Source organism: Cetorhinus maximus, chromosome 21, assembly GCF_964194155.1.
Source record: "Cetorhinus maximus chromosome 21, sCetMax3.hap1.1, whole genome shotgun sequence".
Taxonomy (NCBI): Eukaryota; Metazoa; Chordata; class Chondrichthyes; order Lamniformes; family Cetorhinidae; genus Cetorhinus; species Cetorhinus maximus.
In genome coordinates, this window is record NC_135899.1 from 15,454,436 (window position 1) to 15,475,188 (window position 20,753).

Genomic DNA, 20,753 nt, shown 5'->3' on the forward strand with positions numbered 1-20,753 from the left:
ATAAATCAAGATTGTTTCAGTGCAATGCCTCATTTCGACGCTTCCTGATTTTAACAGAAAATGGCACGACAAGAGCTTCCAATAGAAATTTTCTGCCCCATTCTTGTAATTCTTGGTGTTCCTGGTAAGTAATTGCAAACCATGATTGCATTTGTCTTGTGTTTTCCTTTTTTGTGTGTCTTTGCGTCGGTATAATCTATGCCTCCATTGCCAAGGTGGTAAAAGAATGAAATGGAACCTCGCCCATGGGTGAGCTCGCCCAATGTTCATCCCCATTTCATTTCAATGTGATTGGAATTAGCCCGGCTCCATATCTCTGGGCGTCAGTCATTCCCTTCACATTACAAGGCAGATGTTGAATGAAAATGACTCTCCCATGTCCCCTTTTAGCCATAAGCTGTGTGGCTCAGTTTGAAGCCCTCTCGCCTCTCAGCCAGGATAAACCTGGAGTTCGCATCTCATTTCAGTGAGTCAGTCAGTAAACCTGCTGCAAGACAGAACTTCGGTGCAACCTTGAGGTAGCAATGCGTGACATAGAATTGTTCTAGTGCAGAAGTAGGCCATTCGGCCCCCTGTGTCCCTGCTGACTCCCTCCAAGAGGACCTCAGTTATTTCCACTCCTCTGGCTTGTCCCCCAACTCTGCAAATCTTTTCAGATAATGATCCATTTTCCCTTTGATATCTTCAATTGCTTTCCAGCAATATTAGGTGGAGTGTTAAATCAGCATTCTCTCCCATCCCATGGGCTTCCCACCCAGCAAGTTTCAGTATGTGTATCTATTGAGCACTTCCTATTAGGAAACCATAAAGTTACCCCAGTGAAAAATGTGTGGCAATGAAATGGTGAACTTTTTCTACATGACACTTCAGTTTAGCTATCAGCTATGATGTCAAACTGCGTGATAATGAATTGTCCCCCACTGTACACTACATCCGATATTCCCTTCCAATAACTTCCATGTCAAAGATAACATGTTCCAATTAGATATCACACCCTTACACTGTCGCACAAGGTTAAAATTGCCGCCGCCACCCCACCGCCCATCGCTCACAATCTCCTGATTCTTAACTCCTGAATTCCAAAAGGGCTCAATGTGTGGCAAATTTCCTGATTCTGCATTTCTTCCAGCGAACCTGATGACACTTTCGGTTCTCTACAGAGGAAAATGTGGTCTTTCCAAAGGAATCACTCGCTATATGTCAGCCATGGCAGTGGGAGACCTAATGGTCCTTATCTTCAATGTAATTATGAACGAAATCATCAAGCATTATTTCCCAGACTCACTGTTGAACTACACTCCCGTGTGTCGTTTTAGTGCCTTCATGCAAGGGATGAGCATCCAACTCTCTATCTGGTTCACAATGTCGTTCACCTTTGACCGCTTCATAGCAATTTGTTGCCAAGAACTGAAGTCAACATATTGCACGGCAAGAACTGCCATCGTGGTCATAACGACCGTATGTGTGGTCAATATTTTGATCAATATTCCCATGTCTTTCCGCTATGAGCCCTATTATGTGCTTCACAATGTCCAGTGGGGCTGCCGCACTGTCACCGAATATTTTACTTCGCTGGCATGGACTGCTCACCAATGGATTACCAACCTCTCAAGTACATTGCTTCCAATTCCCCTGCTGCTGCTGTTGAATTCTCTTACTGCCCAGCATATCTTGGTGGCCAGTCGATCTCGCAAAGCCCTGAAGAGTGGCAGCAATGGGGAAACTGGCAGTGACCCTGAGCTGAAGAACAGGAGAACATCCATCATTCTGCTCTTCTCTATCTCCGGTAGTTTCATTGTGTTGTCGGCACCCATTACGGTAATCCACATATGTGTTGGTGTCACACATACAGTCAATTTCCAAGGTTCAAACTCACTTTATCTGGCAATCAGAGCTACATTTCTGCTGATGTGCACCAGCTCGTGCACAAACACTTGCATTTACGCATTGACCCAGAGGAGATTCCGAGTGGAGATCAAGAATATGGTGAAATACCCGTATTCAGTCATCATTCAATTATGCAAATAACTTCTTTTTGAAAACAGCAACTGAAAATAAATCAATATTAATTAACTGGTGTTCCGCAGCAACCTTGTACAATACCTTTTTAAATTCTTGGTGCAGCACAGCTCATGCTTTGGAAGAGCTCTGACTTTGTAAAAGAATTTGAGCAAGTTGAAGGGGGAGAATCGCCAAGTCCTGAGTCTTTGGTAACTGCTGTTCACCTGGTTATTCATCCCCTCTCACATTCAATTGAGAAAGGCGTGATGATGTGGGGGGTGGGCAAGAGAGTGACTTGGCAGGGTCAAACGATCAAAAGCTTTGAAGCAGTACTTAAGACTCACATGACCATTCGAAAGAAAAGGAATACTGGGATTTGTGGAAAGATGTATAGAATATCGATGTAGGAATTTTGTGTTCAATCTACATCAGATCTTCGTGAGGCTTGAATGACAATGTTGTGTGAGGCTATGGGATACATTCTGTAGGGAAAGTTTAGGGGTAATAGTGAAGGTATGGGGTAGATTGGCTAGGATGGTGCCAGATATCAGTGAACACAAATATGAAGCAGAACTTGAAAATTTGGGTTTGTTTTCAATCCGAAGAGTTTACAAGTCTAAATTGATAGATATATTTAGAATTATGAAGGGTTGGAACTGAAGTAAAAAAAAACGAGACATGAATGTAAAAGTAGTGGATATAGACATCGATTAAAAGGAAGAGCTTTAGGATAAACAGCAGAAACTTTGTGACACATTGGAACATGAAACTGTGGGATGAATTGACAGAGTTACTGATTGAAACAGGGAATTTAAGAATAGGTTTGATGGGATGTTTGATGTAAGATGAAGATGAGTCATGAACCCCCTCCTCCATCCCCACCCCCTTTCCGTTACTTCCCCCTTCCTTTTGTTTTTTCCAATAATTTATATAGATTTTTATTTCCCCACCTATTTCCATTATTTTTAAATCTATACCTTTTATGCCCTGTTAGTCTTTCCACCCCACCCCCACTAGAGCTGTACCTTGAGTTTCCTGCCATCCATTCTTCATTAGTACATTCATTTAGATAATATCACCACCTTCAACACCTCTTTGATCCTTTGTCTGTGACATCTTTTGATTATCTGTTCCTATCACTGCTTGCTTGTCCCTACAACCACCCCCCACCCCCCCACCCACGCAGCCACTTCTCTTCCCCAACACCCCACCCCCCACCTTAAACCAGCTTATATTTAACCCCTCTCCTAATATTACTCAGTTCTGTTGAAGGGTCATGAGGACTCAAAACGTCAACTCTTTTCTTCTCCGCCGATGCTCCCAGACCTGCTGAGTTTTTCCAGGTAATTCTGTTTTTGTTTTCGATTTCCAGCATCCGCCGTTTTTTGTTTTTATAAATGAAGATGAGTCATACAGATTCGAAACATTAACTCTGTTTCTCTCTCCACAGATGATGCCAGACCTGCTGAGATTTTCCAGCACTTTATGTTTTTATTAGGAATAAATTAATATTGGATTAGGGGGACCATGGTATGATTAAGAGTACCCATTATGCAGATGATAATCCCTGACATAGCCTGATTTGTCTAAATGACCTCTTATGGCAGTACAATTTTTACCAAATTCATTTCTTCGCCTGATACTTGATTTTATTTCCCTTCCAGTGATGGCCAGGCTTCGTGTATAGTCTGCAGCACTGGCAATATGATAGTCAGCCATTAGTTTTAACTGCTGCGCTCCCTATGATGGTACTCCAGTGCTAATATTAGCAAGGGATCCCACGAGACAGAAATAGCAACCAGGAAAGAATGCAGAGTGCCTTCAAACTAGAATGGTGTGATTAACAATCGCCTTCCCCAGACATTGTGTTCTTGACGGTAGAAAAACCAATGTAAATGGGAATCAGGAAGAAAACTCTCCGCTGGCTGGATTCATAACTAGCACAAAGGAAGATGGTTGTACTTGCTGGATGTCAGTCATCTCAGCTTCAGGGAATCACTGCAGCATTTCCTCAGGATATTGTCCTGGGCCCAAACACCTTCAGCTGCTTCATCAACGACCTTCCTTCCTTCAAAAGGTCAGAATTGGGGATGTCCTCTGATGATTGCACAATGTTCAACACAATTCGTAACTCTTCAGATAACAAAGCACTCCATGCCCAAATTCAGCATGACCTGGACAATATCCAGGTTGGGCTGACAAGTGGCAAATAATAATTATGCCACACAAGTGTCAGGCAGTGACCATATCCAGCAAGAAAGAATTCAACCATCATCCCTTGATGTTCAATTAAATTACCATCACTGAAACCCCTTCCATCAACATTCTGGGGGTTACCATTTATCAGAAACTGAACTAGTATAGCCATATAAATACTGTGGCTACTTCAGCAGGTCGGAGGCTAGGAATCCTGCGGCTAGAAATCCACCTCCTGGACCACCAAAGCCTGTCCACTATCTGCAAGGCTCAATCAGGAGTGTAATGGAATACCTTCGCTTACCTGGATGGGTGCAGTGCCCACAAAACTCAAGAAGCTTGACACTGTCCAGGACAAATCAGCCCGCTTGATTGGCACCACATCAACAAACATTCGCTCCCTCAGTCACCGACGCACAGTTGCAACAGTGTGTATCATCTACAGGACGCACTGTAGGAATTCATCAAGACTCATTCAACAGCACCTTCTAAACCCAGGACCACTAGCATCTAGAAGGACAAGGGCAGCAGATAGATGAGAACACCATCACCTGGAAGTTCTCTTCCGATTCACCCACCATCCTGACTTGGAAATATATCGCCATTCCTGCACTGTCCTTTGGTCATCCCGTACCTCCCTTCATTACAGCACTGTGGATATACGTACACCACATGAACTTCAGCGGTTCAAGAAGGCAGCTCACCACCACCTTCTCAATGGCAACTAGGGATGGGCAATGAAAGCAAGTTGAACATGGTTAAACTCTCCTGTCCTTGATTCGAAATTCTAAGAAATTTTGTGTTCATTCCATTCAGGATGCCAGGCGTTAAAGCAACTGCAACACCTATAATGGCCTGAGATTCACCTCTGACCCTGATTTATTTTCCGCCCGTCGCCATTTACACTTCCCCAGGAATGTGCTGCACTTGTGGAGGTGAAGGCCATGTCTAAATCAATGGTTCCTATTCTGCCCCATCGACGGATGATTTTCCATGCCACGGAAAGAAGTCACCTCCGTGGCATGATTGCTTACTTGAGCCTGTCCCTTGCAACAGAAAGTTAGCACCTGGGTAATCAGCAGAACGGTGGCTAACAGTATTTCAGAATAGGTACTTTGTGTCGCTGTGCAGAATAAATAAGTGAATATAAAAACAAGGGTAGTCCATTCGGCTCCTCGAACCGGTTCTGCCATTCCATTTGATCATTGATGTTCTGTATCTTAACTCCATCTAACTGCCTTGGTTCTATGTCGCCTATTACCCTTTGCTTAACAAAGATTCATCACTCTCAGGTTGGAAATTTCAATTGTCCAATCCTGGACAGATTTCTGAGGGACTGACGTTCCTGACTTTACATCAAGAAGAGTTTTCTGCCTTTACCCTTGAACATCTAGCAGTAAACTTAAGATAATTCCCCATCCTTCTGCACTCCCCCACCAGAGCAAATGGTTTCTCCGTTGATTGTCTAAAAACTCCTTTGATCAATGTAAACACCTCAATTAGTTTATTCCTTATTCTTCTACAAATGCAATGCAATATTGCAGGAGATTTAAATTTTATGATAGACTGGTCAAATCAAATTAACAAGAGTGGAAGATGAGTTTCTACAATGCTTTCACGACAGTTTCCTGCGGCAATATGTGTGAAAGAAACCAAGGATAAAGCTACTTTAGATCGCGTATTACACGATGAAGCAGGGTTAATTAGCAATCTCATGCAAAAGATCATTTGGGGAAAGGGTGATAAAAATACAGTTGAATTCCATATTAGATTTGAGAGTGACATACTCGATCCCAAGACTAAATTATTAAATTTACACAAAGCCAGTGGCATAGATATGATGGGGCAGCTGGCTAAAGTTAATTTGGTAAAGATACTAATTGGTATGGTAGATAACCAGTCGAAAACCATTAAGGAGGCAATTCAAAATGTTCATTCCATGGCAAAAAAAAAGAGATTAGTTTGAAGCAGAAAAACAGATGATGAGAGCATTTATGAGTATATAAAAAGGAGAAAAGTAGCTTATGTTTCTTCATTCGATCATGCAATGTGGGCATAGTTGGCTAGGCCACCATTTATTGCCCATCCATAATTGCCCTTCAATAGGTGGTTGTGAGCCTCCTTTTAAAACCGCTGCAATCCATTCGGTGCAGATGCAGTCACACTGCTGCTTGGGAGGGAGTTCCAGCATTGTGAGCTAACAATAATGAAAGAAGAGTAACATAGTTCCAGATGTGTTGCTCGGAGGGGAGCTTGCAGATTGTTAAACCATACCTACTGTACTTTGTGCATGTTTGAGCTCCATACCTATGGAAGGCTATACTTGCCTTGGAGTCAATGTCGCGAGGCTTCACTAGATTGGTTATTGGGTTGACAGGGTTGTCCTATCATAAGGGCCTATACTCTCTGGAGTTTAAAAGTATGAGAGGTGATCTTATGAAAATATACAAGGAGCTTGACAGGGAAGATACCGAGAGTTTTTTTCCTCTGTTTGGGGAATCTAGAACAGAGCAGCACACTCTCAGAGTAAGTGGTTGATCATTTAGAACTCGGGGGAAGATAAATTTCTTTCCTCATAGGATTGTGAATGTCTAAAATGTCTTACCAAAAGAGGTACATACAATCATCCAAACATACAAATTAGGAGCAGGAGGAGGCCATTCAGCCCTTGAGCCCACTCCACCATTCAATAAAATCATGAGTGATCTGTTTTTGGCCTCAGCCCCACTTTCTTCCCTACTCTCATTCCGTTTGACTCCCTTATTGGTCAAGAATCTACCTAACACAGTATTAAAAATATTCAATGACACTTCCTCTACCACTTTCTGGGGAAGAGTGTTCCAAAGACTCACAAGCCTCTGAGTGGTAAAACTTCTCCTCATCTCCATCTTATTTGGGAGACCCCTTATTTTAAAACTGTATTCCCTAGTACTTGCCTCTATCACAAGGAAAAAGACCTTCTCGGCATCCACTCTGTCAAGTCTCCTCAAAATATTCACCACTCATTCTTCGAAACTCCAATGGACACAGGCCCAAACTGTCCATCCTTTCCTCATAAGATAACCCTCCACCCTATCCCAGGAGACAGTCAAGTGAATGTTCTCTCAACAGTCTCTAATACAATTTCGTCCTTTCGTGAACAAGGAGACCAAAACGGTGCATAGTACTCCAGACATAGTCTCGCCAATGCCTAGTACAGCTGCCGTCAAACATCCCTAATTATATATTCTATTCACTTTGCAGTAAACAACTATATTCAATTTGTCTTCCTAATCATTTGCTGTAGCTGAATACTCACATTTCCTGATTCATGAACCAGGACACGCAGATCCCTCTGTACCTCAGAGTTCTGCCAATATCTCTCCATTTAGATAACGTGCTGCTGCTCTATACTTCCTGCCAAAGTGCACAAGTTTACATTTTCCGACATTATAATCCACCTAACAAAGTTTCGCCTCCTCACTGAATCAGTCTATTTCCCTTTTTAGATTTCTTATGCCCTCTTTACAGCTCACTTCCCTATCAATCTTCTTGTCATCAGCAAATGTAGCAAACATATATTAGGTCACTTCATTCAAATCATTGATATAGATGGTAAATAGTAGATGTCTCAGAACTGATCCCTGTGGCACTCCACTTGCTACATTTTGCCAATGCAAAAATTATCCATTGATGTCTACTCTGTTTTCTGTTGACTAGCCGGTCCTCTATCCATGCTAATATCTTACACCCTACAACTCATGCTCCTATTTTGTGCAGTAACCTTTGATGCGTCACCTTGTTCAATGCCTTCTGGAACTTAAGTACACAGTATCCACATTTTCCCCTTTATCGGCATTACAAGTTAATTCCACAAAGTACTCTCATAAATTAATCAAACATGATTTTCCTTTCACAAAACTGTGTTTACTCAGCTTCATTGTATTTGAGATTTTCTAAGTGCCCCACTATAACCTCCTTGATAATAGATTCCAGCATTTTTCAGGTGTTAAGATGTCAGGACAGATGTTAAGCTAATTGGCCTGTAGTTTCCTGCTTTTTGTCTCCCTCCTTACTTGATTAGAGGAGTTACATTTGCTACTTTCCAATCAAAAATGACCTTTACAAAATCTAGGCAATTTTGGAAAATCAAAACCAATGTATCTGCTCCTTCAACAGCCACTTATTTTAAGACCCGTGGATGAAACCCAGCAGGACTTGGGGACTTGTCAGCTTTTAATTCGAATCATTTTTTCAGTAACCTTTCCCTGGTGATTGTAATTGCTTTAAATTGCTCTCTCCCTTTCACCTCTTTCCTCAGAATTATTTTTGGGATGTTATTTGTATCCTCAATAGTAAAGGCAACTGCAAACAAAAGATATATTTATCCACCATTTGCTTATTTCCGTGATTAATTTGTATCACTCAATCTCTAAAGGACCAACGTTCACCAGTCATGGAGTTGGGTGGAGCGTAATTTTACCTCTGCGTTTGCTGGGAAAGTGGTTGGCTGCAGTTTGGACTTCATGTCATTTGCAGCCCACAGGAAAGCCCTGGGAGCCATTTAGAGCTCAGTACAGCAGGGAGACTGGATTTCAGAGTGCCAGCAGAATGAAGGTAGTGATTTGTGTTCGAACTGGAATTGTTCCTGTGATTAGAGGCGGGAGATTTGTGGATCCCACAGAACGGAGTCTCAGGAGAAGCAGTTGAACCATTGGGAGGCTGAGGCAGCCAGAATGAAAGTGGCCTTTGAGGGAATTCATAGGCTAGAACATCAAAAGTAAAGAATGGAAATCCCTCCTGGGGGAGACAGATTTTAACGAGATTTGGTGACTCACAGTGGCCACTGACATCTGGGTGGGTTGCTGAGAAATCCATGTAATCTTTCTTGGTCGCACCTGCCATTTAATGTGCTGTGTGAGGCAGTTAACCACTGTTAATTCACCTTTACCTCATGTTAATACCCAGCATTGAAGTGTAAGATAGTTATTGTAGATAATTTTACTTTGCAGGCTTTGTATAGTAAGGCTTTTTTTGTTTGCTTAGAACCTGTGGAATCTTGTGGCTTTATTCTCCTAGAGGATAATTGGGATTTCATACTTTGTGCACTTTAAATAAAAGTTTACTGGAGCCTAACCGGGTTCATAAGAAAAATGAGTCTGGATGTAGAAAAGTCATGAATGAGTTGTCCAGTGACAGAAAAGCATAGAAAGAACGATCAATCTGTACCTCACCCATACCTACCGGGGCAGTAAGGTCAATTTCTGCTCTAGACGAAATACAGGTGGAAAAGGGCATTCGATTCGCCGATAATTCGCAAGATCACACTGATGAGGTCAAGAGGCTGTGACGAGCAGCAAGCTCAAAACTAGGGGAATAGTGAACCTCGAAGTGCCCTCGTTAGAGTCCACAGTGATTAAATTCATCACTCATCTGAAAAGAATTTAATGAATAGTGGTTGTTGGATTCTCTGTTTTGCTACTGACAGTTGTTATGTAACTTCACTAACTCCTTGGAGAATTGGTTCACATATAAATCTGTGCTGCTTTCAATGCATTGTTGCAATGTACCAGTTGGAGGCTTACTTCCAACAAGCCTTGTTCATTTCTGTGTAAAATGGGACGAACAGAATTGGTAGAGGGCACAGTGATTTGTTATCCGATTCTTGCAATTATCGGTATTCCTGGTAAGTAATAGCAACTATTGATTTTGGGAAGCCGTTCTTTCAATGTGTTGTTTTTTGTTGTTGTTTGCTGTTGAATCCACGTTGTCCATTGCTTCTCCAGTTTCTGGTGACAGTTTAGTCAATAGGTGTATCACACTTCTCCTTATTGGCGTTAACCTGCGGGTCAGTCCCTTTCCCCCCTCTTGGCGTTAACAGATCTGTTTCTGATGACATTTGCAACCGAATTTCCCTGATTTGTTCATTTCAATCGTTTGAGGAAGTTCACAGAGACGGTTGTATAGTGGGCATGTTGCTCCAATCCAGAGCTTTAAATTCAAATCCCCCCTTGAACGCTGTGGAAATTAAATAATTCATTTCATTAAACAAATCTTGCAATTTAAAAACAAAATCAACCACCAGTAATGGTGACCATGAAACGATCGGATTGTTTTTTTTAAAAATTGATTCATTAATATCCTTCAGGTAAAGAAATCTGCCAACTTAAACTGGCCTTGGCTGTATGTAGCTCCAGGCTCACGCGATGTTATTTATTCTTGCCTGCCGACTGAAAAGACCTAGGGAACCTTTCAGATGTATGAAGCAACAAAAAACTACACTCAGCATGAAAACTGGATGAACCTGCCTTCAAACTAGACAACGGAGAGGTCAACGGCAGACACAGCTCAGTAGACCCTTCAAATTCCCAGAAAGATAGAAATATTTATGGCACAGAAAGAGGCCATTCAACCCATCGTGCCCATCCTGACAGACAAAGTGTTGTCCAGGCCAATTCTAACTCCCTGGTAGGTCATGGCCCCTTAACTACATATCCAAGTTTATTTTCAAATAAGATGAGGGTTTATGCCTCCAGCGCCTTTTAGTCAGGAAGTTCTGTACCACCCATCACCCTCTGGGTGAAAATATTACTCAGAAACTCCCCTCTAATCCTTCAATCCACTCAACTACTTTCTCTGTAATCGTTAATTAGTGTTCGCTGAGATAACTCCCTTCATTGACATGGAAAGTACTATAGTAATAATTTTCTTTTAGTTCTCTGGTTATTGGTCTCTATGTTAAAGGAAATAGGGCATTCCTATCCATTCTATTGAATCTCCACGTAAGTTTATATCCCTCAATTAAACCCCATCTCAGCTTCCATTGTTCTAATGGAAAGAAACACTGTGTATTCAGTATTTTCTAAAACCAACAAATCTCCATTTTTTAAATCTCCTTTCTATCCTCTCTAGTGTGATCGCATCTTCCTGATGTGCTGACCAGAACTGTAAGCAGTGTGCAAGATCTAATCTAACTAGTGGCATAACGTCCCTGCACTTATACTCGATGCCTTGGCTGACAAAGGGGACTGTCATGTCGTTTTAATACCTATCTACCCGCCCTGCTGCATTCAGGGATGTACAATCCAAGGTCCCTCGGTTTCTCAGAATCATACCATTTGTCGTGTGTTCCTTTGCCTTGTTCATCCTCTCCACATGCATCGCCTCACACTTCTCAGAGTTTTTAACACATTTGCCACTCTTCTGACCCCCTAGCCAGTACATTGATATCGGTGAAACCGCTTACTATTTCTTTCTGATTGTCTCGGCACTTTTCAGCAGCCTGTCCACTCTCCCTCTTCTCTTTTTCTCTGTTTGTTTGGGTGCTTTTATAATCGCCGTGGAAACCAACAAAGCAAAATAACCAAGTTTACTGAACCACTTTTAGCTTTAGTTTTAGTTTCCCTAGAAACTGGAATGTTTGGTTTCCCTTTCAATTAGGGTGTCACCAAAAAGAAAAACAGGCTTTGGAACTAGGGATTCTATCAGTTTTTATAGCAAACTCCCAGCAGTGTGATTGTTTCATGTTGTTCCTCAGTTCAATCTATATCAACTCATTAGAGCCCTTTGTAGCATAATCATCTCTCCTCACAACATGACATTTTTCTTTCACCAATATTGCGACCTTCCACCCTATCTTTTATCTACCTCTCTATCCTACATAAAAAACTTTAACCAGGAATATTGATCTGCCATTTTTGCCCTTCTTTAAGCCATGTTTCATTAATAGCTATGATACCATACTTCCATTCGTGTGCCCTTGCCCTCAGTTCATTTGTTTTATTCACTCGACTCCTTGCAATGATATATGTAACACTACTTGGGAGCCAATAATGTAGTTAGAAATCAGTATAGCTAAAGAAATCACCCTGGAGAAAATAATGGCACTATGTAGCGACATATCCCCTGGAGGTAATGGCTTTCATGCTCGGGGTTCGAAACAGAGAGCGACAGAGACAGTGGATGCATTAGTTTTGATCGTCATTTAGTTGTACAGAAATTGAGTATTGCTGGGAAATGAGATGTGCTGTCAAAACTTTGTCTTGCACTCATCAGGACAGGTTGGCAAGAATAGCAATTGCAAGGGGAACAAAAATGTATACTGCATTAGAAAGGACTGCTGATTCACAAGTGGATTCTGACTGGTAGAGAAGTTGCCATGGAGAATCCACCAAGGAATAATTAATTCCAACCTTTCATTTAATTTCAAAACCGGTAGGATCTCAGATTGGTCAGGGCACTGCCATGGGGTATGAACCAATGAATGACTGCGCCCAAGCTTTTGTTTAGCTGAAGAAGGCACAATGCATGGGCATGCTCTTTCTGTTTGCAAAGGATAGAGCCCTGTATCTGAACATGCGTAGCTTCTAGCATGTGTTAATGAGCCACACTGCAAGCCTTCCTGATGATCTTAAACTGGTAGCCAGTGTAATTCTTAGCATAATCAGGATTGTTTAACAAGTGATGTCAAATCATGGAATCACATCTAATATTCGCCACTTTGTTTTGAGTTTTGCAAACACAGGCCAGTTGGGTATGGTCAGTACATTTCCTGTGTTGCAGGGACTTACTGTTTGTTACAATCTCCCTGGCATTGGGATGTACAGCTTAGATATCTGGCATAACTAGAACACTGAAATACATATGCCACATTGATCATTTGTGTGACAGTTAGGATGTCTTTTTGGCTTGATGCCAGCATTCTGTTAGTGGAGAATACTACTCGATTTGTTACTGCAAAAGGTGACGGCCTTAAGCCCATCATTAGGTGAGTAATATACAGAGAGCAATGATCTGGTCAGGGTAGCCATATTTCAGCTTGAGGCTTGCATCGAGCAAATGGCTCAGGCCCTATTTCTGAGGTTGAAAGTATGACCAATCTTATAGTGCATGCATATATTGACCATTGAATGTTGGCTTGCAGTAGGCAGTTGCAGAGAACACTTTCGCAGATTTTTCATTGAGCTCATAAAGGAAAGGGAACTAATTTGACTTCTCCATTTTGAAGGTGAATTTGAGCACAGGGTGGAATCAATTTACTGAAAACATAGTGTCCAAGTTTAAATGTGATTTCTAAATTGGACAGCACTAGCTAAACAATCCTGACTGTGCTGAGAATTACACTGACAACCAATTTAAGATTATCAGTCAGGGTCGCAGTGTGATTCACTTATGCATGCTAGAAGCTACATGAATTCACACACAGGGACCCCTACCTTCTTGAACCTAAGAAACATGTGCATGCATTGTGCATTTTTCTACTAAATAAGTGCTTGGGCGACAGCCATTCCCTCGTTAATTCCCCTTGAAGTGCCTTGACCAATCAGAGTTGACCTTCCTGGTTTGAAATTAAACAAAAGCTTGATATTTAACTATTTCCTGACTCACTCTCCATGAAAAAGCCTCTAACAATTAGAATCCACTTGCGAAACAAGCAACACTATCTTCTCGTGCAGTACGCATCATTGTTCCCTTTACAATTGATGTTCCTGTGAATCTGTCCTGATGAGTGCAATATGAAATGTGCCAACAGCAAAGTCATTCTATTCAGCAATAAGTTTTGATCTTACAATGTTCCTTAGGTAATAGGACAGTCGCCAATGATAAGAAGGTAGCAAACACAACAGCATTATTTAGGGAAGAAGGAAGAGAAAAATGGGTAAGTAGGCCAATTAACCTAACAAAATTAGTAAGCAAAATGCTGGAACGTGGAAGCACAGCTATTAGAAAAGCATAATAATATGATTGAGCAGAGCCCACATGGATTTATTAAACGGGAATCATGTTATATTTTTTGAGGATGTAACCAATGGGATCATTAAGGTATATATGTATTCAAATAGGCCATGTGAAATTTAAAAAGAATTCGGTAAGGTGCCTCACAGCCTATTACACAAAATTCTGACTCATGGGATTGGCAATAATACATTAGCATGGATTGAGGAATGGTTAAATGATACAAAAGAGATCACAGGAATAAATGGGTCATTTTCGTGGAAGCAGGCTGTAACCCATGTGGTAGTGGAAGGATGATTTCTTGGGCCTCAGATACTTGCGATCCACTTTAGTGACTTAAATGGCTGAACTGAGTGTAATGCATCCAAGTTGGCCAATGATAAAATATTTGGCATGGAGCAAAGAGGTTGCAGAGGAGAAAGGACTGATTGGGTGATTTGGCATGAACAAGGCAGATGGAATACGGTGTATAAAATTACGAAGTTGTCCTCTTTGGAAGGAAGAATGAATTAAAAACTAAAGCAGAATATTTTGAGTGCTGTGACATTGGGAAATAGTTGTAATCAGAGGGACTTTGGGCCTTTGGACATGAGTCACAGAACGGCAATGTGCAATTTGGTTCTGTTGCAAAAATGGCTACATAAATAAAGAAGGCTTCTACAATAATACAGGACATTGCTGAGGTGGTACCTGGAGTAGTGTGTGTAATTTTTGTGTTTCTTACCTAAGGAAGGACCTATTTACCCGAGAGTAAATGCAAAGGAGTCACACTGGACTAGTTAATCCAATGAGAGCATTGTCCTATGAGGAGACATTGAATGTACGAGGCCTACATTCCCTTGAATTTAGAAGAATGAGGCATGGACCAATTCAAACATAGAAAATTATTAAGGCGTTTGACAGGGCAGCTGCTGAGAAACGTTTTCTCAGGCCTGCTGAATTTGGAACACCGTCTCATGGACTCAGAATAAGGGGTCGGACAGTTAGGGCTGAGATGAGAAGAGTTGTCTTGCCCCAACAGGTTGTGAATCTTTTGAATTCTGCAACACAGACGGTTGATCACTTTTTGGGATCTGTGGGAATGAAGGGATAAGGAGCTAATGTAAGAAGGGGTGAGTTGAGGTAGAAGATCTGCTACGATCTTTTAAAATGGTGAAGTTGGCTCGGATGACCCAATGGCCTACTCCAGCTGCTATTTATTCTCTTCCAACCACTGAACAGTTATTTGCTCTCTATTTTTTGCCTTTGTTACGCCGGCCTTGTCGACTCACTTATTATTTTGTTGCTGTCTATTTCCTGCTTTGGATTTGTCCCGTCTGAATCGATGTTCAGGTTTCCATCCTATTGCCAAGTTCGCTTAAACCCTCCCCAACAGCAGCAGCAAACCTCCCCAGCATATCCTGGCCTCACCCTGGGCCATGGCCTAGCTGAGGTGTAACCCACACATCCGGGAAATGCCCCACAGCCTCAAGAGTCTAACCTCCTCTTTTTTTCACTTGCCCCATCTCACCAGCCACCTGTTCACCTGCACTGTTCTTCAATTCTGTGCTCACTTTGCTCATAGCAGCGGGGGTAATTAGTGATTGATTTCTTTGAGGTCCTACTTTTAAATTTATTTCCTAACTCACTGAAATCTGCCTGCAAGACCCCATCCCTTTCTACCAATACGGGCCATGAATTCTGACTGTTAACTCACCACTCCGCCCTCCACCCCCACCACCTCCACCCGCCGCCCCCACCGCCTTGCCCTCAGAGTGTTCTGAACCTGCTCAGTGACATCTTGGACCCTGTCACCATTAACGCAACATACCATCCGTTTGTAGTCGCAGAAATGCCTATCCAATGACCTAACTTTTCAATCACCTAACACTGCTGCTTTCTTGATCTTATTCCTGAACCCCCTCACCTCTCCATGCAGAGCTCACCTCCCCATGAAGAGCTGAGCATCTCATGGTGCTGTGACATTGGCTTGGGCTGTATTCCCCAAAGGAAGCAGTGTCCTCATCAATATTCATAACTGAATGCTGCTCACTAACACTTGGGGACTTGTATCAAAGCTGGGAGAGATGCCCCATGCACTAGACGAGCAATTAGACGATGCTGTGAAACTCAAGGAATCTTAAATCTTAGATTCTTGACATTTCTGCAGAAGAAATTCATAGGCAGGAAAGTGGTGTTAGAACAGTTAGGCAGTGAACTGTTTTATGGTGCATTCTCTGTGGCAGCATCTCCACCAATCAGCGTCTATTTGCCTACCAATCATGCAGTATAAATTGTTGTTCCCCCATCAGTTGGTGATTTCTTGCCAGCTATCCTGATGAGTGCAAAATGAAAAGCATTGAAATCATGTCTCTTTTTTCAGCAATATTTAAGATATTGGTAGATTAATTGAATATGCAAAGCTGTGGAAAATGGATTACAACTTTGGCAAATGTGAGATCCTTTGTACCTTGAAAGGGTAGAACAGGACACTTTCTAAATGGTAAAAAGCTGGAAACAGTAATCGCCCAAGAAGACTTGGGTGTCCAGATACACAGATCATTAAAATGGCATGGAAAAGTGCAAAAGAAAACCCAACGGCTAATGGAATGTTGGTCTTCTTATTTAAAGGGCTCAAATACAAGAGAGTGTTAGTCGTAATTCAGCTGTACAAAATCCTGCTTAAAACAAACTTGGAATACGGTGTACAGTTCTGGGCACCAAACTTTAGGAAGGATATATTGGCCTTGGAGGGCCAGAAAGATTCCTGAGGTCCGTAGATTGAAGTACAAGGAAAGATGACTCAAGCTGCGCAGGTTTTCCTTAGAAATTAGAAGGTAATGAGGCGAATTGATTGTTGTTTTAAAAGTCATTGAGTTTGAAAGAGAGGGTAGAAAGAAATAAACTATTTCTGCTGGTTGGGGAGTCTATGACAACGGGGCAGATTCCAAATATTAGAGGAGATCTTTCAGGAGAGAAATTAGGCAACACTTCTAAGCAAAATGTGTAATAGAAGATGTGAAGTCTGTTTCAGAAATGAGAACTGTTGCTAATTTGTGCAGGAGAAGGCTGCTGCATAGGCAACCCCTTTAGAAACATAAACATTCAGTTCCGTCATCATCAGCACATTGTAACTGAAAATGAACCATCAAAAGATGCACAGTAGAAAGTCACTGAGGTTTCTTCAGCTGCAGTATCCAGTTCCTGCAAGAATAAAGTTAACAAATGCATGGAACATGACTACCTTAAAGTTCCTTCCAACTAATTACCTACCTGATTCGGAACACTATTGTCAGCCCTTTACCGTCACTGGGTAAAAATCCTGGAACTCCCTTGTGAACAGCACCATGTGAGTACCAACACCATAGCGCACAGCCTGCAGTGGTTGAAGAAAATGCTGAGAAACACCTTCTCAGGAGCAATTCGAGATGGGCCACAAATGCTAGACTTGCTGGCTACATTAACATCAAGTATCCAAATGGTGAATAAAATCTATTTAACCAAGGGTTAAATAGGAGTGGAATCATTCTTACCAGCAATGTTGCCCCCAAACGAATATTTATGAGATCTGCTCAAAAACAAATCTTCCATTCATATAGCACCTTAGCAATAATGCAACTCCCAGGAGGGTTATCACATGAAATTAGACACTAAGACATACGAGGAGACATTGGATCAGCTGACCAAAAAGTTTGATCAAATACTTGGGTTTTATGTTGCTTATCAAATGATGAATTAAAGGGAGAGAAACTGAGATGCTCAGTGGGGGTGGGTTATTTCCAGAGTTTATGACCTCAGCAGCTTAAGGAATAGCCAACAATGGTAGAGTGATTAAATTTCGGGGCGCATGAGTGGTAAGAATTGAAGGAGAGAAAAATGTCTCAGGGGAGTGTTCGAGTTAATAAAATATGGCAAGGACAGGGTGAACCTTCCTCAGTTCGAGTTGCACGGATTCACTCGACTGTGATCAGATAAAGCAGTGTACAGTGAACTTTGGATTTCCCATTTGATTTGACCAAGTACCAAAGTCAGTTAAACTGAGAGGATCAACAGTAGGTGTCAGTTCACGTGGCTGATCTATTTCTTTTGTAATACTTTCCAATTACTTACAGCAAACCTGATCACAATTGTGATCTTATCCCGAGGAAAGTGCAGTCTCTCCAAAGGAATCACTCGTTATATGATAACCATGGCAATAGCTGATCTCATGGTTTGCATTTTCAATGTAACTCTGGGAAGCATCTTTCGGTACCATTTCCGGGATTCGTTCTTGAATTACACCAATGTGTGCCGTGTCATTATCTTTATACAAGTATCGAGTATTCAATTATCTGTCTGGTCGACAACATTATTCACTTTCGATCGTTTCGTAGCCATTTGCTGTCAAAAACTCAAATTAAAATATTGCACCAAAAGAACTGCCAATATGGTTCTAATGACTGTGTCTGCACTCAGCTTTTTAATGAATATTCCAATTTATTTCCGTTACGAGCCCTACTATACTGTTGCCGAAATAGAGTGGGGATGCCGCACAGTAACAGCATATGCTTCTTCACCGGCATGGATAGCTTACAAGTGGGTCGCTAACCTCTCGGTCCCATTATTACCATTTCCTATGTTGTTGCTGTTGAATTCTCTCACTGTCAGGCACATCCTAGTGGCCAGTAGATCTCGCAGGGCTCTGAAGAATCGCAGCACTGGAGAGACCAGTAGAGACCTGGAGCTGAAGAACCGAAGAACATCTATAATTCTGCTCTTCGCTATCTCAGGGAGTTTTATTGTGCTGTGGACACCAATTGTGATACTTGACATCTGTTTTGAGGTTACCGAGACGACCACCTTGAAAGGTACAATTTCACTTTATTTGACAATGAGAATCACGCTTCTGTTGATGTATTCCAGCGCCTGTACAAACACATGCATTTATGTGTTGACCCAAAGGAGATTCCGGACGGAAATTCAGAACATGGTGAAATATCCATTTACTCTCGTGTTTAAATTGCTTAAATAATGAAACAAAAAGCACTGTTTATTGGTCAGTACCCTGTTTGGCCCTCACCAACCGGCCAGTAGATTAAGGCGTCTTCCTGTGAATCGCCTCTCAACTGTTCACAAAATTAGCCTCCGGGTTTTTTTCACGTTAACCGGAGGAGGTTGTACTGATAACGCTGTTCTGAACGTCACCGTGCCAGCTGTAATAATTAACCACGTTGCTGACGGTTTGTCTTCTAATAAAAGGAGTATCACCACTTTTCACGATAGGTCATTATTGGGACTAAAGCATAAGGCGGAACATGCAACACAGCTGGGCTGGACAGCCCACAATATTGAAGCAGCTGATTGTTTAACTACAACCCTTCCGTAATCTCTTTCCATTGTGGGGCAATTTTAATTTAACACACGGGTTCGGGATCTGATGGATTTGGGCACAATGTTCGTTTTGAATTTACTCTTCATTAAGCTGTGTTTGTGGCCTGTGTTTAGGCTAATTTTAACGATGTAGCTAGGTGGAAGGCTCACGCAATTGGGTGGAGCTATCTTGCGATAGTCCTGATGAGTACAGGATGAAAAGATTTGACAAAATGTCTTTTTCAAGCAACACACATGTTCTATACTACCAAACGACTATTTCAAAATAAACTTGACGATCCATCTCAAAAGTGTGTCTCAAACTCAAACTAGAAATATAAATCAAATCCAACCACATGCTGCTTTCATGGCTTATTTTGTGATTTGATGAGCGAATGGAATGTAATCATTGTAACCTTACTGCAACTTATATGATACAAAGAATTGCCCAGTGGAATGCAACTCTGAAGGGAAATGGGTAAAACTCAAAGATTCAGCTGTGCAAATAGCATCATTCAACATTTAATGATGTGTTAATGATAAATTTGGGAGGAAAAAGGGAGTCTTTCATTCTAGCGCTAGCAACAGAAACATGAGCTAATCCATTGAACAGGCCTGAGTTGTGAAGGGGCAAACCTAGAGAAATACAATGCAAAGTGCCCTGCTTTTAATTCCGGTTCAACTTAAGAAGCCCTCATTGGTAAATTTCAGGTATGAAAAGTTCAACCACTTTGTGAAGCTCCACAAAGTGGCTGACTGATTTGCCCCATTGCTACATACAATGTTGCCAAGATCATAATGGAGAGTGCATTGGCCCTGTGATTGCTGCTACCTATACTGTGAACATAAGAACATAAAAAATAGGAACAGGAGGAGACTTTTTGGCCCCTGGAGCCTGCTCCGCCATTCAATAAGATCATGGCTGATCTCCTTGTGTTTTAATTTCCATATTTCCATCTAACCCCGATAACTTTGATTCCCTTGCCTAACAAGAATCTATCTACCTCTGCCTTAAAAATATTCAATAACCTCGCCACCACCACCTTCTGAGGCAAAGAGTTTGCACTAACCCTCTGAGAGAGAAAAATTCTCCTCATCCCTCTCCTAAAAGGACTACTCCTAATTTTAAAACAGTGTCCCCTAGTTCTGGACTCACCCTCAAGGGGGATCAGTCTTTCGATATCCATATTTTCAAGGCCATTCAGTGACTTGTATACTTCAATCAAATCACCTCTCACTCTTCTAAATTCCAGTGAAATCAAACCCAGTTTGTCCCACCTTTCCTCGGAAGACAACCCGCTCATTCCAGGTATCAATCTAGTAAACCTCCTCCGAACGACCTCCAACTCATTTACATCCTTTCTTAAATAAGGAGACCAAAACTGCACACAGTATTCGAAGTACGTTCTCACCAATGCCATATATAACTGAAGCATAACATTCTGGCTTTAATGTTCAATCCCTCTTTTAATCAAGGGTAGCATCCCATTAGCTTTCTTACTTATTTGCTGCAT

At 41.7% G+C, this 20,753-nt stretch overlaps 1 protein-coding gene across 1 annotated transcript; it reads left to right on the top strand.

Annotated features, from left to right (window-relative positions):
- The first annotated feature begins 1,092 nt into the window (after positions 1 to 1,092).
- Positions 1,093 to 2,028, top strand: LOC144695526 (putative G-protein coupled receptor 139). The gene has a single exon (XM_078566402.1). It carries the CDS (start codon positions 1,093 to 1,095, stop codon positions 2,026 to 2,028), a length of 936 nt encoding a protein of 311 aa, XP_078422528.1.
- The last annotated feature ends 18,725 nt before the right edge of the window (positions 2,029 to 20,753 follow it).